General features: G+C 44.5%; 1 protein-coding gene across 9 annotated transcripts in view; it reads left to right on the forward strand.

Annotated features, from left to right (window-relative positions):
- LOC149287177 (partitioning defective 3 homolog) overlaps positions 1 to 21,045 on the forward strand; it is a 238,965-nt gene that overhangs the window by 65,967 nt on the left and 151,953 nt on the right. For all 9 annotated transcript variants that reach the window (XM_089493130.1, XM_089493135.1, XM_089493131.1 and 6 more), the window contains exon 3: positions 2,736 to 2,916. In XM_089493130.1, coding sequence (XP_089349256.1) covers positions 2,736 to 2,916 — 181 coding nt within the window. The remainder of the gene's footprint in view (positions 1 to 2,735; positions 2,917 to 21,045) is intronic.

Raw genomic sequence — 21,045 nt, forward strand, 5'->3', positions numbered from 1 at the left:
TTTTTTTATTCTAATAACATGGCTGACTTTGTGGCAATCATCTAGATCAGGGGTCCTCAAACTTTTTAAACAGGGGGCCAGTTCACGGTCCCTCAGACCGTTGGAGGGCCGGACTATAGGGGCTGGCAGTATGTTCCCCCACAGGCATACAGCCTCCAGCCATACAGTATGGCTGGAGGCTGTATGCCTGTGTACTGCCCCATTTCAGTGTTCCGACCACCGCTCCGGCCATAGCAGGACCGGAGGATCGGTGGTCAGAACACCGAAGGGACGCTCCGCTGGTAAACACTTACCTCCAGCGCACGTCCTTGCTTCTTCGCTTCTTCTTTTCTTCTCCGCTTCTCCGCGCTCGGTTGCCATGGGTGCACGCATGGGACGTCAGTGACGTCGCTGCGTGCGCCTGCTCCCGGTGGTCCAAGCGTTTTTAAAGTAAACGCGTGCCGCAGGGACTTCACAGAGGCATCCTTGTGTTCCGAAAGCATCTTTCGGAACACATGGATGTCCTGAGGCAAAAACACCCGGCGGGCCGGGTAAATGTGCTCCGCGGGCCGCATGTGGCCCGTGGGCCGTAGTTTGAGGACCCCAGATCTAGATTGTAAGATTGCGTGCCGGGCCCTCTTCACCTAATGTGTCTATGCCTTAGTCCATTTTTTCCGGGCTCTTTGAATGTATGGAATCAAAAGAAGAAGTTGTTGCTGCTATAAAAATTAAAGATGAGTTTTGTTCTTTCTCTATTAGAGTGACCCAGAACTGGCCATTTTTCCCACTAAAGTTTGAGTACATAGAAGAGGGATGGCGCATGGGGTCACATCAAGAGATAATTCAGCCACATAGCGAGACCCTGCATAGTCCGCTCTTTTTGAATACTTTTCTTCTTCTTTTCTAACAGTTTCCAGATCTTCTGGTTTTGTGCCGATACTTTTGGTGCCCAGCTACATGTTCTGTTTATTACGCCTCAATATCGGCAGGGTACATTGGTGGCGTATGCAGCCAACCCGTAAGTGTTGGTGGAACTTTTCATTGTTCTCTTTATACATGCAGAGTCTGTCCTTGGAATTAATAGAATAATTTGTTCTTCTGGCAGAGTTTTACATTGTAGTTCTCTTGAGAGTCTTCAAGATCTGCTTTATAGTTTGTAGTGTCCTGGAATCTTACATACGCACAAGAACATAAAGTTATTACGGCGAATGACAAATTCTTACTTTTCCATTTCTGGACTTTGTCTTTCTATAATATTGAACGTACAAGAAAAAAATATGATCACATTAAAGCAATTTTGACTAGTGTTCCTGCCGAGCTGCTTTTTCTCAAGCCAAGGCTTAGTGTATGTGACACGGCAATTATTTCGGCACCAGAGACGGCACGAAGAGTACTTATTGTATGGAATGTTCTTTTTCGGGCAGAGGGGTAAAATTGGGAAGCTGTGCCTGAATTCTTTACTTTGTTCCCTAGAACCTACATTAAATGTCTGAACTAAATGGCCCTATTTTGTAATTGTAGATAGAGTAAGCTGCATGTTTTGTTTCCCTAGATGACTTTGTGAACGTGGTCATTATTGCGGGTGGGATTGTTAGTGAACTTTTTCGTGATTAGCAGCTTTCATGTAAAGGTCATCTTTGGGTCATAAGGTGTTAAAGGGAAAGATGTTGGACCAGCAGAAATGTTGCTTTGTGGTCCAAGATATGCATTGTAGAGCAACTACAGATGTTTCCCATGCTCAAAATATATTCCCAAATGAGCTAGCAGCTAACCCTTTTCCATGTCTTAATTTAAAGGGACATGGTTGCTACTTATTTTTACGGGAATGTTCTTTTAACTGATGTTGTTTGACCTTCTCTAGCCCCCTTTTACTCTGTGCTTCTCTGGTGGCATACCACATTAATGCCACCAAACCGTGATAAGTTATTAGATCTTTTGTCACGGAGGCCCCAAACACACAGCAGGAGGAGCCGCTACTGCCCCGTATCTCACCGTGACGTGGGCGTGAAAGGGTTAATAGTAAAAACCAGCTTTATTCACTTCAACTTTATTTTATGGCACCTGGGACAGGACATCCGGCATCCTGTTAAGATGCCCTGCTTGGGTGCTTTTACTTTGTGCCAGGATAGGGTTTATATCAAAGGGTTTTCCTTTTCGTGGTTTAGGGAGTAAGAAGACCTGCTCTGTGCCGACTGCCACTCAACGTTCACGCTAAGAATATGTGTGTACAAACGGCCAATAGGAATTCTCGATACACAGCGGTCAGCAGGCCGATTCAGCAGAGGCGAATGATCTATAAAAACGTTTGCAAACTGTGTAAATTGATTTTTGAAAGCAGCATTGTTTGCCTTTTGTTTCTCTCACTATCTAAGTTGTCTCCCATTTCAATAAGTAACCACAAATCGGATTACACTCAGTTTTGGACCGGCGCAATGGCTGCAAGCTATACGTATCGCAGATCAGCATCAGACTTACTGATTTTGTTGGAGAATGTTTCCGTATGTGAATGAATGTAACAGCCATGACAGTTCATGGTCAGATATTGTCAATTTCAGTTACACTATATACATAATTATTCTAACTTTATATATAATGCTTGTGCATATGTGTTTAGATATGGGTGGATGTATGTATGTGTATATGTCACTTTCAAAGAGCCATCGGACAGTTCTAGTTTCATTCCACTTTGTCTTTAAAGTATGCTTTGAAATATTTTTTTCATGCTTATTAAGCCATCTCTTAATTTCTGTCAACAGCTTGTAGCTATTTATGATGAACAAGATCCGCATCATGGGGGAGATGGCACCAGCGCCAGCTCCACTGGCACACAAAGCCCGGAAATCTTTGGCAGTGAACTTGGAAATAACAGCATGTCGGCCTTCCAGCCGTACCAGGCGACGAGCGAAATCGAGGTCACCCCCTCGGTCCTGAGAACAAGTGAGCATCGACTTAATTTCCTTTTTTTAACATTGGAAAAGAACTGCCTGCCTGTCTGCTATTGCCTCACCCGTTATAAAAATATTTAATCTATAGAAAGCATGTCCTGTTTGCCGGAGAACCCTCCCTGCATTTCAATGTCAGAGTAATGACCCATTATTCTGACATTGAAATCAAGGGTTAAAATCTCTTCCGGAAAGGCAAATTGCATTTTAAATGTGGTGAACCTGTTTGTTTTTTTTTTTTTTGTTTTTTTTTAAGGAACAAGGAAATAAGTTATTGGTAGTCATATATTTTAAATACACTGCATTAAACGGGGTGAAGGCAAGTGGATTAATGCTTGTATCTTATATTTTATATGAATTATTCAAATTCTATATGTTATAGAAGTATCCACACGTGGGCAAAGAACAAGCATTTAAATGTCCCTGTGGGTTCAAGGTTCTTTATAATAACTGTTTCATGTTTATTCTGTTTCTTACCTAGCATGGCAGAACAGCACACAGAATCTCATTTGTTTGGATTGGGGAAGTGTTGTGTACCTTGTGCAATGTGTTCCAGTATGTTAGAAAAATGAGAAAAGGCTCATAATATTACCAGGGTGGAGTTAGCTGCTCGGGGGTGGTCGTAGTCGGGCACATGGGTGGGGCTAACCCCAGTTAGCACAGCATTGGGAGGAGTGGGAGCGGAATTGAGTGCGGATTGGCAGTAGCTAAACGCCAGTTCCAGAGAGTGACCTGGACACATGTTGAAGCAGGGCTTCGTCAGGACATTCATGAATATATTGGGGTAATGTAGTGTTACGTGTTGTAGTTTCACAAATACTGCTTTGCTGTGGTGTAGTTAACTTTGGGGCTATCCTCCTCCTTCTCCATATCGTAAATAAGATAGCCTTTTTAACCGGCCCATTGTGCAGGGATCCGGCCCCCGGTTTTGGACTGCCGCCCCACCTGGTAGATCACTTGGATCCCTCACCGCTACTTTATGGAGCTGGTATCAGGAAGCCAAAAAAAAGAGCTGAGAAAGTCTATCTGTATTCGACAGACATGGAGAATACATTCTGTAGGGTTTTTGTTGTCTCCACCAACCTTATATGTATCCATTTTTCATAGTTGAGCAGAAACTTAAACAGTAGCGGTTTCGAATGTACCATTATGTTGGCTGCCACAAGGCTGTTTGTCTTATTTCATTCCTTCACCTTCACAAAAAGTTCGGTTGTACTGTTTGACCTAATCCAAAAGTGCATTGCAGGCCCCGCGCCCCTGAAGGGATTAGGTTACGGGAGAACTGAACTTCGGATCCCCCTAGATTAACAATTCATTGGCGCGGGGAAAGGCTTTGCAGTAAACAGCTTGACATCCTCGCGTCGGGAAATCCGTTTTGATGTCGGCCTCTGGTGTCGAGAAAAGATGAGTGAAATCTGGTTTGAAAGTGGAGATGTCACAGCCTCGTAAGGTGAAGAAGCAATTAGCTTCATATATTCCAGGGGGGGGGATAGAGCACAAAAGGAAGGAATAATCAGCCCATTGGAAGTCTGAACATTTTTTATTCATTATTCATATCCCATCGTTTTTATCCCAGGATGCCTCTACATCACGCTGCTGAATTAACCCTTAATGTACTTTGGATCCTGGGATTCACTCTGCCAGTAAAATGCCTGTGAAAGCTTATATGTTTGTGTTACTGCGAATCTGTTAAAAACAACTTTAGTCATGTCTTGAAGCCATTAGCACCCCGAAAAAGATGCCTTTTGTCAGTTGATACTGTTTGTTGGGCAAACATAAAATGGTTTATTCACTAAAGAGAGTGCAGGAGTGGGGTTCTAACTTATGCATCATGAAGGATGAACACTTGCAAGTTTCTCCAGCATAAAGGTCTGGGCTGACCCTGTGTAATGTATGATCCATTGCATGATAAGACTGAAGGAATCTCACTTATTTTAACTATGCTTTATACAGGGCCGGCCAAGCTCTTCCTACAGCAGCAGCTCAAAATGTGCAATGAAGTCAGGGAGCTGCAAACCCTCTCAAGTAAATAAACCCCATAGTCACATAAGCTTTCAAGACCTCAGAGGTCCCTTGCTCAGGTAATAAGAGTATATGCAGTCTTGCTGATCTAGGTGAAGAATCTGTATAGGTAGATAGGAAATATTAACAATTCGAAAACACTCTAATAAACATTCTGGCTTCTGAGTATCCTGTATTGAGAAATACATACAGGGTGGTATGTATGGGAATGGCTGTGCTCCGCCGTCACGGTAAATGATTTCGCTGGTTATTTGTCTTTCAGGTGTTTGATCGGGAGGCGCAGGGAGCTCGAAGCACTTGCGGTGATTTATAGCCGAGCCAAATGTTCCGATCACGTTTCATTTGCTACATTTCCATGCATGAAAACAATGCAGACGGTTTTCTTTGCACGGTACGCGGTTCTCTAGTGGGAAAAGTCCTAATAAAAAAGTGGACTCGGCCGCTTCAGAACTTTACTTTAATCAACAGAATATTAAGATGTTCCAAGGAGAAGATTTAAACCAATTCTGAAGGAGCGGCAGTCAGGGAGGGTGCGTTGTGTATTAGGAAGGGACACGTGGGTTTTAAGTCATCGAGTTCTAACTCCTATCTGGACATCTCAGTACCGCAGACCTAATAGCGCCTATATATTTGGCTTTATGAAGTCTGCGTACGCAGCATAATGTCATATAAAGGACCTGTAACCGAACATTCCTGGGTTTAGTAAACTCATGTATGAGACCATATCAAGTTTTACTTTACTGGACGCACTCGCTGCTCTCTCGCCCTCCGGTGCCTCTGCGGTTAGACCAGGGAAGCGTTTCTCTTGTAGAGGTGTAGGTCAGTGGACAGGGCCTGCAGAGGTCCCGTGTGGCTAGCACTGATTCTGATAAACCTGTGATCGCTGCCCCATATTAAACCGCTTTTCGGTTCTTACGCGTCGTTCTGCCAATATCGCTGTGATGGAGCCATTTACTCACTACCTGACACGCTTTCCCTGAAGAATTCACTTTATTTTAAAACCACCCCATAGCTGATGGCGATCCATGGGAATCACAGTGCTGGTTATGGCCCCAATGCCCCCCCCCAACACTACTGTAAGATTTGACTTAACCCCTTAATGCCTTGATCACAATGTGATCACAAGGCCTAGAAGGTACGCTATTGGTTGGTCCCCTGCACCAGGAACAGGCATGTAGTGCTTCTCATGATCTTGCCCATCACAGCGCGCGCTGAGGCTCTTTTTGAGCGTCACAAAGGTGTGTAGATGGTAACCAGTTAATGGTTTGGTCTCGTTGTTTCCTGTTGGTGGGGTGAAGTTTGCCTCTTACTATGGGGGCACCGAGGCGCTCCGCTTCGTATCCGCGCATGTATGTATATTCATGTTCCCATCTCATCCGTTACCGACGGGTAATCCAGCGATTCCCTTGCTGCTTGAAATCTCACAATTTAAATTTGCAAGTCTTTCACATTTCTCGGGTCCCCACAGTGTTTTTGTCTATAACTAGATGTTGATGTATTTTTTATTTGCGGGCCTTGCTTGGTAGCTCGCAGCTGATGATTGTTAAAGCAAACTGATGTTTATTCCCCGCTGAAATATGAACGAGAGGCGCAGGTGAAAATTGCCAATCCTAATGAGCAATTTGGCAGATCAGACTGATGTCAGGCAGAGGCCGATCGTCAGCGGGTGTGCAGTCTACTAAACAGAGCGCTGCGCACCCATCAATTCATTTTAACACCTAAGAATAAATCTCTGCATTTGGAAAGGTGTCTTTCTGCTCTACTCATTTATTTTTATTTTTTTCCCTTCTCTCAAATTGCACTTTATTACAATGTGGTCTTTAGGGATAGAATCTGTTTAGAAACCCGCTGAAGACTTCTTCAGAGCCTAGATGTGAGAACACGATGTAAATATAAGTCGTCTTGTCTCTTCGGGATACAGTAAAGGGGGAACCGTTGCTTTGGTTATCGTTGTTTGAATGCTGTGCTTACAAGGAAATGTGGTTCTTGTTTTTTGACCCCATTCTGCGAGTAGCGGAATAGCTAGTATTTCAGAGTGCTTTGCCGAGTCGTAGATAAAGGCCGTTCAGACGTTGTCTCGTGGGTTCTGTTCTGTTTGTATGCATTTCCCTATTAAAAATATATATATACCGTAATACAATTGTATGTTTACTTGGGAATTCAGGACAAAATACTGGTGAAGAATGAATCTTCCAAGTTTTATCGGTCTTAGAACTAGGAATTCACTCTGGAGGCGATGCAGGTTTTGACCCGCGATGGTTTTTGAGTTTAGGGAGATGACACGGACCTGAATGAAAACAGCATTCAGATTGTTTTATATAACTGTTAAATTGATTTGCTTGATATATTGGGGAAATAGTTCATTATTGTTTGCTGCAGTGTGGTTACCCCTGAAGAAGGTTTTCTGGAGGGGACTTGGATCAGTGGGTCCAGCCTTACCTCCTGCGCTCCTACCATGGAACAAAGAACGCATATTTTGGTTTTTTTCTTCTTTCTTTGGTTCTTCTCTGTATCCGATACACTGTTACAAAGAGCAATTAGTTTAGTATTAACCTTCTATATGACATAAGCCTTTTATTACTACCTGCGTGCCATTGTATAGTAGAATTTATGTGAATGTTATCTATCTATATAGACTATGTTCAAAGGTTTGGGGTCACCTTGCTGTTTCCATGGGGAAAACAGGGACATAGCTGTAATTGTGAAAAGTTTTTCTAGTGATCAATTAATCTGATGATGGAGTGATAATATACCTCTGTACGCCTATGAGGATTTTCCATTAAAAATCGTCCGTTTCCAGCTACAATAGTGTCACGGTCAGGACTACTTGCCAAGCCGTGACTGTGTGGAGGGCGTGGGCATGAAGGGGTTAATAGCACCAGGCCTCTGGATTTACTAACTTGACCCCTTAACAAGGCATAAGCTATACCAAATTAACCCCCAAATCCTGCCTGTATCCCCCCAGGTAGTCTGCCACCACTCACGATTTTGATACCGGATTCGTGAGAAATCCGAATTAGAACCTTTATCTCTATATATATATCAACCCACCCCGGGCAACTAACATATATATATATATATATATCCTGTAAAACGTAATAACAACAATATGGTAACGTGTTATCCTCTCTTAGGGTTTGTGGATATCGATACTAGAGCCCAAAGACAGACTTGGATTATGAATATTTTAATAACAAAAAGACAAAGATTACACAGTGCCAGAATTACAAAAACAAGACATACAAAATAAAAGTAAAACAGCAAACAGTTCTTAAAAACAATAGGACTTAAACACAAGACCCTCACTCACGAGTTTCTCCAATAAGTAGGCCTGTGGGAACTCCTTAAGTCCAGATGGATTCTTACGATGTTGTTCCGATCAGAGTATATCATGGAGTTCTGCTTTGAGGTCGCTGCTTTGTCCCTAAATCAGACTTTTGCAAACAAACGCCCCTCTGACCACATGACTGATTATATGACACCATCCCCAAGAATCGGGTCCCATCTTTGATGTGCCAATAAGTTATGGTGGGGTAAAGGTGATGGAAACCCCCCACTTAAGATAGGAATGGAATTCCTATAACTCAGGTCCTTATCTGTTAGGCCATGAATCACCACAGGGGTCCTTTGGGAAGATGACACCTCTAGCCAGAACAGATACAGAGGGCATGCACAAAGAAACACATTTAAATCAACCTCAGATTAACTCATTGAATGCTTAAACAAAGAAGCTAACCACCTCTGCTGGGTTACCCTTCCATGCATCCACTACGTTATATGAGTTAATCATGACACCTCCCCCTTTAAGATGGTGGACAGAGGAGGTCAGCACACGCTGATCTACTATGTCTGCCTAAATCCTAGTCTCCCCCTGACAAGACAAACTGTCAGCACGGGACTCCATCTGAGCAACTTGCTAAACTTCCCATCTACTCTATCTGCCTGAAGAGAAGGGTTGTGATAGATTATAACAATGAAGTCACAACCATACAAGCATGGCCGTAACTCCTGCAAAGCACACACCATAGCTAAGCACTCTCTGCCAACCCTTGAATAAGCCTCTTCCTTTGGCGATAACTTACTCGGATGTTTTAAGGCCTCATCCATTTGTTTCTCTGCCCTGCTTAGGATAGCTAAACGCTGCCCATTCCCAAGCAAGACAGCAAACGGGTGTCCATTGTCCTGGGCTTCCTGTGTGGATCCCAGGCTCTGCGCTTCACCTACACTCACAGGGCTAAGGGTTTCTTGCTGACTGGTCAATGTAGCTGTCTTTTCATCAACCTTTACTATATTATCCTCTGTAGCTGTTGCCCCAGCATCTTGCTGGTATGCCACTACAGCTACAGGGGAAATATTCTGCCCCTCACACTGCCCACTCAGTGAACACACAAAAGGGATATCAAGATGTGAATTTTCCTCCCCCTCCTCCTTATCTCCAGACTGTACAGCTTTAGGGGTCTTAGGCACCGTGGAGAAACTACCCCCTTCCTGCTTCTTAACCTCCAGCACTTTAAGAGTTAAATGAAGCATTTCCTCTGGAGCATGAAAGCAGGGTTTTGGCTGTTGACACACAGATACATCACATTCCATATATCTCTTGTTTTCCCTTTGAGGAAAGTCAGTAACATGAATATCCGCAGACACCCCTATATCATGTATACTTTCTCCTGCACCCAAACCTAAATACTCAGGTGCTGTAGGCATGGTTGGCCACACATCCCCAGTCCCCTTTAGTTTTTCAGGGATAATACCTTCTGGGCATACAACTTCTGAAGACACTTTGGCCGAAGTATCCCCAGCATGCCCGAATCCCTTGGCTACCTGATCACCCATAGTAACACTATGCTTTTCCGTATCAGGGGGCATTGAACCAGAAGAGCCACTACAGACTCCCTGTTCCTGAAACTCTGCCCCTCCAAAGGTCAAACCACACTTTTCCCCTAGAGCTTGCTCGCTAGGTGTGGTCCCTTGGTGCACATCCCCCTTCATCCCTTCAGGAGACAGGATCCTGGGTGCTGGTTCAGACAGGCATACCTCTACCTTCTGGGCTCCCTCCCAGCTACCCACTACTCCCAAAGTTTCAGACAGTACCTTAGGTTGGACAGGGCTCTCTACCAGCCCTCCAGGTTTGCAGGTTTCCTCAACTGGTGCATACTGGCAAACAAGTCGACCCAGATCCTTGCCCAGCAAAACATTAACAGGAATATCCTCGGATATCCCCACCTCCCGCAAACCCTTGCCCACACCCCAATCAAGGTACACACGTGCCACTGGCACTGCAGGGCGCACCCCGCCAATTCCATGGATGGACATGGTCTTCCCAGGGATAAGATCCTCCAACCTTACCATCGCAGGCCGCACCAGAGTGCAAGCAGCCCCCGTATCCCTGAGTCCCATAGTCACACGGCCACCTACAGTTACTCTTTGTAGGTTCTCTTCTTCATTCCCCTGAAACCTGGAAACAAACAAGACAGCTGGGTGTTCCCCAACTGTTACACACTGCAAATTGTCTCCTTGTGCCTCCTTTGGTCTAGCCACAAATAAAACAGGTACAGCTCCCCCAGCTGTACCTCCATTTCCACTTGTCCATGGAGATGGTCTCTTAGAGGGGCAGGTGGCACTCAAGTGCCCAATCTGGTTACACCGATAACACCGGCGGGTATCCCCCTGGCCCGATGTGGCCCCTGCTCTGTTGGCTAGAAAAGGTGTGGGTGATGGTCTCCCTGCTGGCTTAGGAGTTGGTGGCTGGTAGGCTGCTCCTTTCCAGGTAGATGGTCCTTGTGATGCTTGTACCCGCTTGGTTGTTGGAGTACGGTTGTTGGCATAATCGTTAGCCAGATCTGCCGCCTCTGCCGTGGTTTTAGGTTTTCTGTCCAGAATCCACTCTCGGGCCTCCGGACTTCGTGTCCTCAGGAACTGCTCCAAAATCATCAGATCCTCCAGAGCCTCATATGTAGTAACTTGTAGGCCTCCAGTCCACTGCCGGAAAATAGTCCGAAGCTGTCCCGCATATTCGGTGCAACTGTCCGATGTAGCTTGCTGCATCTCTCGAAACTTTTTTCTGTAGAATTCAGGGGTGAGGTTAAAACTTTTTAACAAGGCAGATTTTATGGCCTCATAGTCCTGATCAACTTCCATTGGTAAGGAAGCAAACACATCCAGGGCTTTCCCCTTCAGACGTGGGGTTAAATACTTTCCCCACTCTTCCTTGGGCAGCTGGTACTGCCGGCACACTTTCTCAAATCCTCTCAAAAACACATCCAAGTCAGTGTCCTTTTCCAGCATTGGAAAGTGTTCCAGGCGAGGTCGGTTAGCATATCCATCTCCGTTAACTATGCTTTGGGGAGACGGACTATATTGCTTTAACCGTAGAAGTTCCAGCTGGTACCTCCGCTCAGCTTCTCGTTCAGCAGCTGCCCGCTCCGCAGCTCTCTCAGCAGCCTCCCTCTCTCTCTCTCTTTCCGCAGCCTCCCTCTCTCTCTCTCTTTCCGCAGCCTCCCTCTCTCTCTCTCTTTCCGCAGCCTCCCTCTCTCTCTCTTTTTCCGCAGCCTCCCTCTCTCTCTCCTTGTACTGCAGAATCAGGTTGAACTTTAGCTGAGGATCCACGCTCCCCAGATCTTTTAGTGCCACTTGTAACTCAGAGTCCATTACACTCAAGGCGTTAACTTTATCAGGAAAACATCCTTGATCCACAGGCTCTTCCAAAATCACATCTGCTCCAATGGCCTGCTCTGCACAGAGTTTATCAAATTCCAGGAGATCCAAAATCAGCTGCTCTTTGCTTTTGCCAAAAATTTGTATATTCCTTTCTTGACAAACCAGCTCCAGAGATTCTTTTGGCTGTCGTCGATATGCCTCCATAATGCAGTATGGTAGAGAAAAATAAAAGGGAGAAGAACGAACTGTTTTGCACTGTATGTCTGTAATTAGGCACTGAGTAATGTCTTTGGGAAATTACACAAAACCCATGTAATTTCTTCTAGTACTAAAATCACCAAACCGGCAATATAAATAGCACTAAAAAACTCTAGATATCCCACCTAGCTGCCGCCAAGTTTGTCACGGTCAGGACTACTTGCCAAGCCGTGACTGTGTGGAGGGCGTGGGCATGAAGGGGTTAATAGCACCAGGCCTCTGGATTTACTAACTTGACCCCTTAACAAGGCATAAGCTATACCAAATTAACCCCCAAATCCTGCCTGTATCCCCCCAGGTAGTCTGCCACCACTCACGATTTTGATACCGGATTCGTGAGAAATCCGAATTAGAACCTTTATCTCTATATATATATCAACCCACCCCGGGCAACTAACATATATATATATATATATATCCTGTAAAACGTAATAACAACAATATGGTAACGTGTTATCCTCTCTTAGGGTTTGTGGATATCGATACTAGAGCCCAAAGACAGACTTGGATTATGAATATTTTAATAACAAAAAGACAAAGATTACACAGTGCCAGAATTACAAAAACAAGACATACAAAATAAAAGTAAAACAGCAAACAGTTCTTAAAAACAATAGGACTTAAACACAAGACCCTCACTCACGAGTTTCTCCAATAAGTAGGCCTGTGGGAACTCCTTAAGTCCAGATGGATTCTTACGATGTTGTTCCGATCAGAGTATATCATGGAGTTCTGCTTTGAGGTCGCTGCTTTGTCCCTAAATCAGACTTTTGCAAACAAACGCCCCTCTGACCACATGACTGATTATATGACACCATCCCCAAGAATCGGGTCCCATCTTTGATGTGCCAATAAGTTATGGTGGGGTAAAGGTGATGGAAACCCCCCACTTAAGATAGGAATGGAATTCCTATAACTCAGGTCCTTATCTGTTAGGCCATGAATCACCACAGGGGTCCTTTGGGAAGATGACACCTCTAGCCAGAACAGATACAGAGGGCATGCACAAAGAAACACATTTAAATCAACCTCAGATTAACTCATTGAATGCTTAAACAAAGAAGCTAACCACCTCTGCTGGGTTACCCTTCCATGCATCCACTACGTTATATGAGTTAATCATGACAAATAGTCATTTACAACATTAACCCCGTCTGAGCTGGATTTCTGATCCATTTCATGTTATTTTAATGGACACGATTTGCTTTTCTTTCAAAAACAAGGACATTTCTAAGTGACCAAACTTTTAAACGATAGTGTATATGTATATACAGAGTGTATGCATGTGTGTGTGTTGTATGTATGTGTGTGTGTTGTATGTATGTGTGTGTGTGTATATGTATGTGTATATATCTCCTTGAACCGATTTTGTGAGTTCATTTGAAATATTTATCCAGAGTACTGATTGCACCACTTTTCCCCAGTTTTAATTATCTTGCAGTAAACTTTTGTATCGGCGGGTTCCAAGTACCCATGCTGTATAATGCATGTGTTTGGCACAGGACACTTTGGCTTTGTGTAGCGTTCACCGGTGTCAACTGCAATCAGTTGATAAAAATCTTGTTAACTGCTGTGATCCTCCAGAAGGGGTTTCAGCCGCTTCTGCCGGTGCCAAAAATAGCGTTTTCGATTTCTTTTCTTGGCCTCCCTTCCACAGTTGGGCAGTGAGTGTTCATTTTGGATCCCATGCTGTTCTGTCCATCTGAATTGGAACACAGAAACACTGATTGCTTCAAAAATATCACACGGTAATCTGTGATTGGGGAAAAAAAAATAATAACCAGAATTACTCTTTCTTGGACTTTCTGTGGCATTTGGTTTAAATTATTATAAAATTACTTATTATTACTATAAAATCATGGGTAGAAAAATTACATCATATAGGACTCAAGTTGCAAGAAACAACCTTTGTATTTAATGCTGTGATTGTATATAACAAGTTTCTAAAAATAGGGAACATTGCGAGCATCATATGCGAAAGTTTACCGTCCTGGCGTGATCTTTGACATTCGGGTACCGCAAACAGTCATGACCTCATAATTTCTTGTATTCGTAGATAATGTCACCACGTTAAATGAAATTGAGTAAGCTCCACCACAACAAAGGAGGTTCTGAGAATCGCTTGAAGAATATTTTAAAACTGCTGGGGTGGTTGCCCCCTCTCCTGAGCGCCAGAAGAGAGGTTGAGTCTTTCCTAACCCACCTTGGCTATGTCCTTCGATACACCAGAATTGCATAGAATTCCAGGGTAGATCTCACTGCCCGCCACCAAGGTGCAGCTGATTGCTCATCAAAGACCCACCAGGTTCTGGGTCTTCTGGTCATCGGAAGGGCAGACTCGGTATTGATCCAGCTCCATGATTGAGAGGTCTCTGGAGTCTGTGCCTTACTCCACTAAGCTCAGCGGGTTTAGTGAGCACCTTTCTGTTAGCAAACCAGTAACGTGTCACACATAATGTCTTGGCTTCTCTGTTTAAGTACACAGAGAACATGAAATCTGTGCGACCGGGCAGCCTGATGGTCCCATCTCCTTATCACTGGCTTTATTGAATCAGAATGGATGTAATGGAGGTGTAGGGGAACAGCCCCAGACTTCATATAAAGTTCAAACATTCTCCACTCTGTCTTGGTTTGAATGAGGCAAACAAAAAGTTCTTGGGCGCTTTGTGTTAATCTAGCTACGGGGTCAGCCTAAGTGTACCGGAGACTGCTGTGATTTCCCATAGTGTTGGTATAAAGGCGCCTAGTAACTCTGTTCTTGGTGTAAGAGAGATGCGTGCAGCGAGCATGACGCCCGCTGAGATATTATATGACTCCGGGTAGTAGTCCCAGATAACCCTGAGCGATAGCTGATCCCTGCTCTCTGGAATATACAAAGTACCCATACAGTGGTAACGCGTCTCTGCCCCGGGAGAGATTTCTCCCCACGCCAGATGCCTCAGTCTTGGTTCACACATCATTTTCCTCTCTTGGTTCTTTTTCCCCGGTGCTCATATCCAGTTACTTTGTTGTAGTTACATGCTGAGAATTGTAACGTAAAAGCAATTTGAGGAATGTTAAATACAGGTCCATCTTTTCATCTGATGGGTTACATGGTGCAGCTACTTGACCACAGGTGGGATAGCAATGAAAGAGCTGGTTATTGTTCAGTTGGCATTTTCCTTTTGTCTAATTAAAGCCGCACTTGAGCCATTATATGCACTTTAATGCACGTGGTAGCTGAGGGTCACTTTTAAGTTGATTTCCCCCCCCCCATGGAAAGATTAATCAGGATCATCTCTGTGCATTTTCTCCCAGCTCCTTGGCTTGTAGGAGATGCTTTCGGCCAAAACATATGTTCTGCTCGCCATTGCAACCACGCGTTGGCTCGAGCAAAAGTTCCAGGGGGTCTAATAAGACTTTTGTGCTGAATAGGCGTCTTTTGGTGGGGCTACCTGGGGCACCAAGAGTCTCTTTATGGGGCTGTAATGCTGACTGTCATTCTTTGTCCATGTGATTGAGCTGCATCAGTAATTCCTGTTTGAGTTTAGGTGGAATTGTCTTGTTTGTTCGGTCCTATTCATTAAGTAATTGAGGGTGTGGGCTGAAAATGGAGCCGATGAGGAACTGCCCCAAGGCCCCATGCTGGCATCGGCGTTCGGGCCACCAGGAGGCACGTTTGACTAAGTGATTTGATGTAGAAGTGCCAGCTGGCTGCTGCGGAGTGCGATGTATATCCTCGGTCACTGCCAAGTGCTTTGTGAGACATTGTTTCATGATGGTATCCTGCGTGCCGGCTTGGTTTGTGTCCGTACGTCTGTCCCGCTATTCCTGGTCAGAAAGCATGTGCTCCTATGGAGTTATGTTGCTTGAAATTGTGTTCCTGATGTCTTGACCGTAACGGAGTTGTATGATTTCCTTTCTCTCAAGTGTTGTCTTTTCTGAAATTTGGTATTTATATACGTATACATGTGTGTATGTATATAATAAACACGCATAGCATGTGCCCGGGGCAGGACCAACTTATCCATAGAGCTTCCCAGTAAAGCTCAGCTTCAGAGCGTCACAACTTGGCCACATGGCAGCTGCAATAGAAGTCTGTGTCAGGACTGTACCTCAAAAACTAGGACACTTGGTATCAAGCCTGTCTTGTGAATGGCTTATAAACTTGGCGTGTGATGCTTCCCCGGGTGGTCTCTCCATGCGGAAATAACGAATAGGGGTTTGGATGGAATACTCTCTGACATGCCGGTAGGGCAGAGCTATAACGTGACCCTATCCTCATGCACACGGAAGCAAGTCTTGCAGCATGTGCTCTGGCACTGACATGGTTAATACGTCTATTGCATTCTGTGAAGGCTTGTGATGGGCTGCAGGGCTCAGTTCCTCTCTGTGGGGTTTGAAGCATGCGCGGCCAATCTGCCCGAGGCTGCACACACAATCTGATCGCTCTCACACCTGTCAGCGTTACCTCTGTATATTCCACCTGGACCGTTTCTTTCATTACAGCGGATCTGTCACGCTAATGACATTGACACATTAAAAATAACCCCCCGTATGTACTTTTATTATCGGAGCAGGAATTTAGATTTGTTATCCCTCCCCAATTAAGTTGCTCATTACTGCTGATTGGTTCGTGCAGCCTTTGCTGGAGTGAAGCGAGGAGAGGGGGGGTGAACTTAGTGCCAGGAAACTGAGTAGATAGGCGATGGCTGCCACCTTTTGCCACACAAGTCGGCCCTTATTGAGGTTAAAACGGTCCCCTTAAACCAAATATCTTCAAAACAATTCCATTGACCAACCATCACAGGCTCGATGTGTAAAGATTTACTTTTTATGCCCAACATACAACAGCGGAGGATATAACTGGGCTAAATCTCACCGCATGCGATCTGCAATGAAAGGGTTAATTAAGTGGAATATTGGAAATGTAAAAATGTTTTAAGAATACATGGTTATCGGACGTCTCTGCGTATTTAATTGTTTTATCTCTACCCAAGTCTTCTGCATAAGATGGTACCGTCCAGACCGCGTTCCAATTGTCCTTTAATCTCGAATAATAAAGGGCTTGGCCCCCTTTTATCGGCACATCGCGCAGGCACAGGTTACCGCGCGATCGTTACCCAGATGCACACTTCTAATTAACTTGAAAGTTTTGCTTTGACTTCTCCTTACATCGCTGGTCTCTGTACACATTAAGCCGCACTTTATACAGGAAAAGAATGTGATTGATGGCTTCGGCCCCCTCTTAACCTGCAGACACAGACATCTCACTTGGCCGGCTCTCCTGCCTCTCTATTCACCGGCCGTGCGCACGGCGCATGCTCTGACCTTCTACTTTCAGGAGGACGAGCCATTGGGAGACTAAACGATGGCGCTGGCGGAGGTCAACCTGCTGTGTGACAGGAAAGAAGGTTTCATCTGTAAGATCGGGAGATGGTGATCGGCACCTACATCTTAGCTCGTAATATAAGTTATTCCGTAACATTTGCTTCGCAGACGAGATATAATTACATGCGTCTTTTATTTTTTTAATGTTAAATCAGACGTAAATGTTCCCCTGAAAAGCCCTTTCCAGGGAATGAGAGGCAATTGCGTAGCAGCCGTAACACGCAGATAACCTTCTCCGACTCTGACTCGTATATGTCTTGGTAGCCTTAACCTCTGCCACCGAGGAAGCCATCAAAATAATCATAATCCCCTTTATTATCATTATTATAATAAAAGAAAATCCCCCAACAATATTTTTTTTAATATAGCTTCATGAAATGAATTGCTTACTGGAGGAGGTTTAGTGAATTCCAAAGTGTGTCTGTGTGTGTTTGTATGTATGCGTGTGTATATATATATATGTCTGTAGATGAGTGTTTAATAATACATATATACCGTATTTGCTCGATTATAAGACGAGGTTTTTTTCAGAGCAAATGCTCTGAAAAATACCCCTCGTCTTCTAATCGGGGTCGTCTTCTAATCAGACCTCAAATAGAGTCTGATTAGGAGACTAAGATCCAGATTCCCCGCACCGCTGCAGGGGACCTGGATCCTCCTGTCTCACCCCCCCCCCCCCATCATACACACACTTACCGGTGCTTCCTGCTGTATTGCCGGGGCAGCAGGTTGATGTCTACGCGATCCGCGTAGACAACGTCCGCTGCAGCCGGAAGGAGGTGTGGCTAGCAGCGGGGGTTGTCTGCGTCCGTCGCGCAAACCTTCCCCGACTGTCAGAGATCAGAGTTCCCCGCACCGGTGCGGGGAACTCTGATCTCTGACAGCCGGGGAAAGTATACGCGACGGACGGATACAAACCCCCGCTGCCAACTCCACCTCCTTCCGGCTGCAGCAGAAGGCGACGTCAACCCGCTGCCCCGGCTGGAAGCACCGGTAAGAGAGGGCTGAGAGGGGAGGGGAGGGGAGAGTGTGTGTGTGTGTGTGTGTTAGTTAAATGGGGGTATAGGGTGTGTGTGTGTGTGTGTGTGTTAGTTAGTTAAATGGGGGCATAGGGCATTTCTGGAGTGGCGTTAAGGGGGCATTTAATAGAGCACTCTGCCTCCTGAAATGCCTTATACACCTATATGCCACTCTGCCCCATAATATGCATTTTAACCCCCTAAATGCCAGAGTGGCATATAGGGGTATAAGGCATTTCTGGAGGCAGAGTGCTCTATACAATGCCTTTTAACTCCCTTAATGCCACTCTGCCTCCTGAAATGCCTTATACCTCCCTATATGCCACTCTGCCCCATAATATGCATTTTAACCCCCTAAATGCCAGAATGGGATATAGGGGTATAAGGCATTTCTGGAGGCAGAGTGGCATATAGGGGTATAAGGCATTTCTGGAGGCAGAGTGGCACATAGGGGGTCAAAAGGCATACCATGGGGCACAGTGGCATATAGAGGGTTAAAAGGCATATCATGGGCCACAGTGCCATATTGGAGTGGCAAGCCTGGGGGCAGATGTGCGTAACTGGGGGACAGGTTGGAAAATACAAGAAATAAAAACAAAAAAAATATTTTTCTCAATCATAGCTTTTATTAAAAAAAATAGTTTACATGAATTAACATTTACTGGTAAAACTTTTTTCCTTTAGGGTCGTCTTATATTCAGGCTTTTTCTTTTTTTCCTAAGTTAATATTCAGATTTTGGGGGGTCGTCTTATAATCAGGGTCGTCTTATAATCGAGCAAATACGGTATTTCAATGTGCGCCCCCCCCCCCCAAAAAAAGGCTGATAAAATGCATGTAATGTGATTTAATATATGCTATATGGACAAAGGTATTGGGACACGTCAAAATGATTGAATTCAGGTGTTTCGGTTAGACCCATTGCCACAGGGGTATCAAATTAAGCATGTGCAAGAAAGAAATTGTAAGGCGACCAATGGGAAAAAAAAAAGACAAGTGTCAAAAATTTGCTGCAAGCGGTATATAAAAAAAGGGCACAATCACCTATTAAACAATACAACAGAAAATCAACTGAACCCTACACAAATCTGGGGCGTTCCTGTTAGATATTCCACGGCCAACTGTAAGTGGTGTTATTAGAGAGTGGAAGCATTTAGGAATATATATATCTATATGATAAATAGCCCTGGCTTATGGTTCATGGTGTGGTCCAATAGTCCATTGGCTGGCAGGAGGCTCGGACAAGCTAATCTTTAAAGATACATACCAAATGGAACTAGAAATTAGGAGCCTAGAAGGTGATCTCCACAGAGATCGGCATGCCTGGGACCTACAAAAGATGGGTCCCTAGTAGTTCTGACTCACCTGCTCCTTGTGGGCGGGGACAGAACTAGCTCCCAGATATGCCTGAAAGGGATTGGGTGGAGCTGATGAAGGGCGTGTTGAAGCCAAATGCAAGTTTCCACCATATGAAGATCAGAAGCTGCCTTGGATCCCTGTGCCAGCTGCTAAACTCTAGGAGACCTAATGATGGAGAGGAACGTCCACCTCTCCCTGCTAAAGCCGAGCCAGAAAGTAATCCGATTTCCAAGCGTTTACACATCATGAATTTAGTGCTTATTATTTTTGTGTAATTGTGTGGGTTGGTCAGATTTCTGTTGAGAGAGTTACTGGAGGAATGCAGTGATGATTGTGCAGTAACTGTGCGTGATGGGAGTCGGCATACCCGACGCGTACTGAGATATTAAGGCAACCGGCATGTGGTTAAAGAGAATCATCGGCTGTTGATAAAATCAAGCTTTCTTTTGTTAAAATAACCATATGTTATTTAACGCTCTGTTCCCTATAGGCTCTGATTTCCATAACTCCTACGGTTGCCATTTTTAGATTCTCGTAGCAACATGGATTTTGCTGGCAGCTTAGACCCATTCGGCCCATCTAGTCGTCTTTATATACAATAAAACCTCAAACCTTGTTTGGTCCGATCTGGGGGAATGACTGTGGCAATAAGAGGCACAGACAGCCGCATTCATTCATCACCATATTATACAGTAAAATGTGCCTTTTTGCCCATGAGTCCCCCCCAATCCTGTTTTTTAAAATACGACCCTATGAGTTGGAAATTAGCTATAAAATATGACTGCCACAGACTGCCACGGCCCTAATGTACGACCAGCGCTCTGTTCTCGGCTGTACGATTCTGTGGTGTCCCCTGTAAATCGAACGTTGCCAGCTCGGGTACAGAAGAATCTAAATCTAATTTTTTTAATTAATTTCAAAGCGCTATAAGCCGGCACTAGGAAGTTTTGACTGAATAAACAAAAACACGCGCAACTTTGGCTAATGCTAATTACCACGGCTGTGGGGTATATTCCAGACTTATCTCGGATTCAGAGTCAAATCAATATTTACAGAGCATTGGAGCCTCAGAGAATTTGAAACCTTGTGATTAGAGTTCATCACGGTTTTATCCGCTCTTCAAAGAAAGCGCAGACATCAAACGTAATTAGCCTTCATTCAGGAGTAAGTGACATCGCCTTATTCCCACGCGCAGCGCTTCTTGGGGTTTAATAATTAAAGATCCTTTCTTTGATATCTTCCTTAATTTCTTTTGCACTGTTTTCTCCTCCGAACCGCTGAAATGTGAGACACGGAGAATTGCGATAAAACCCTCAAACTACAACAGAGCCAGACATTTAAGCGGCCGATTGCATTAATTAGAATGCATCGGATTAACTTGTCATGAACCGAAATGGAGCCGGGAAGGAAACATCGGAATATGAATTACTGTGATGTTATT

This window comes from Sceloporus occidentalis, unplaced genomic scaffold (assembly GCF_023333645.1).
Source record: "Sceloporus occidentalis isolate IW3139 unplaced genomic scaffold, rSceOcc1.0.p SCAF_63, whole genome shotgun sequence".
Taxonomy (NCBI): Eukaryota; Metazoa; Chordata; class Lepidosauria; order Squamata; family Phrynosomatidae; genus Sceloporus; species Sceloporus occidentalis.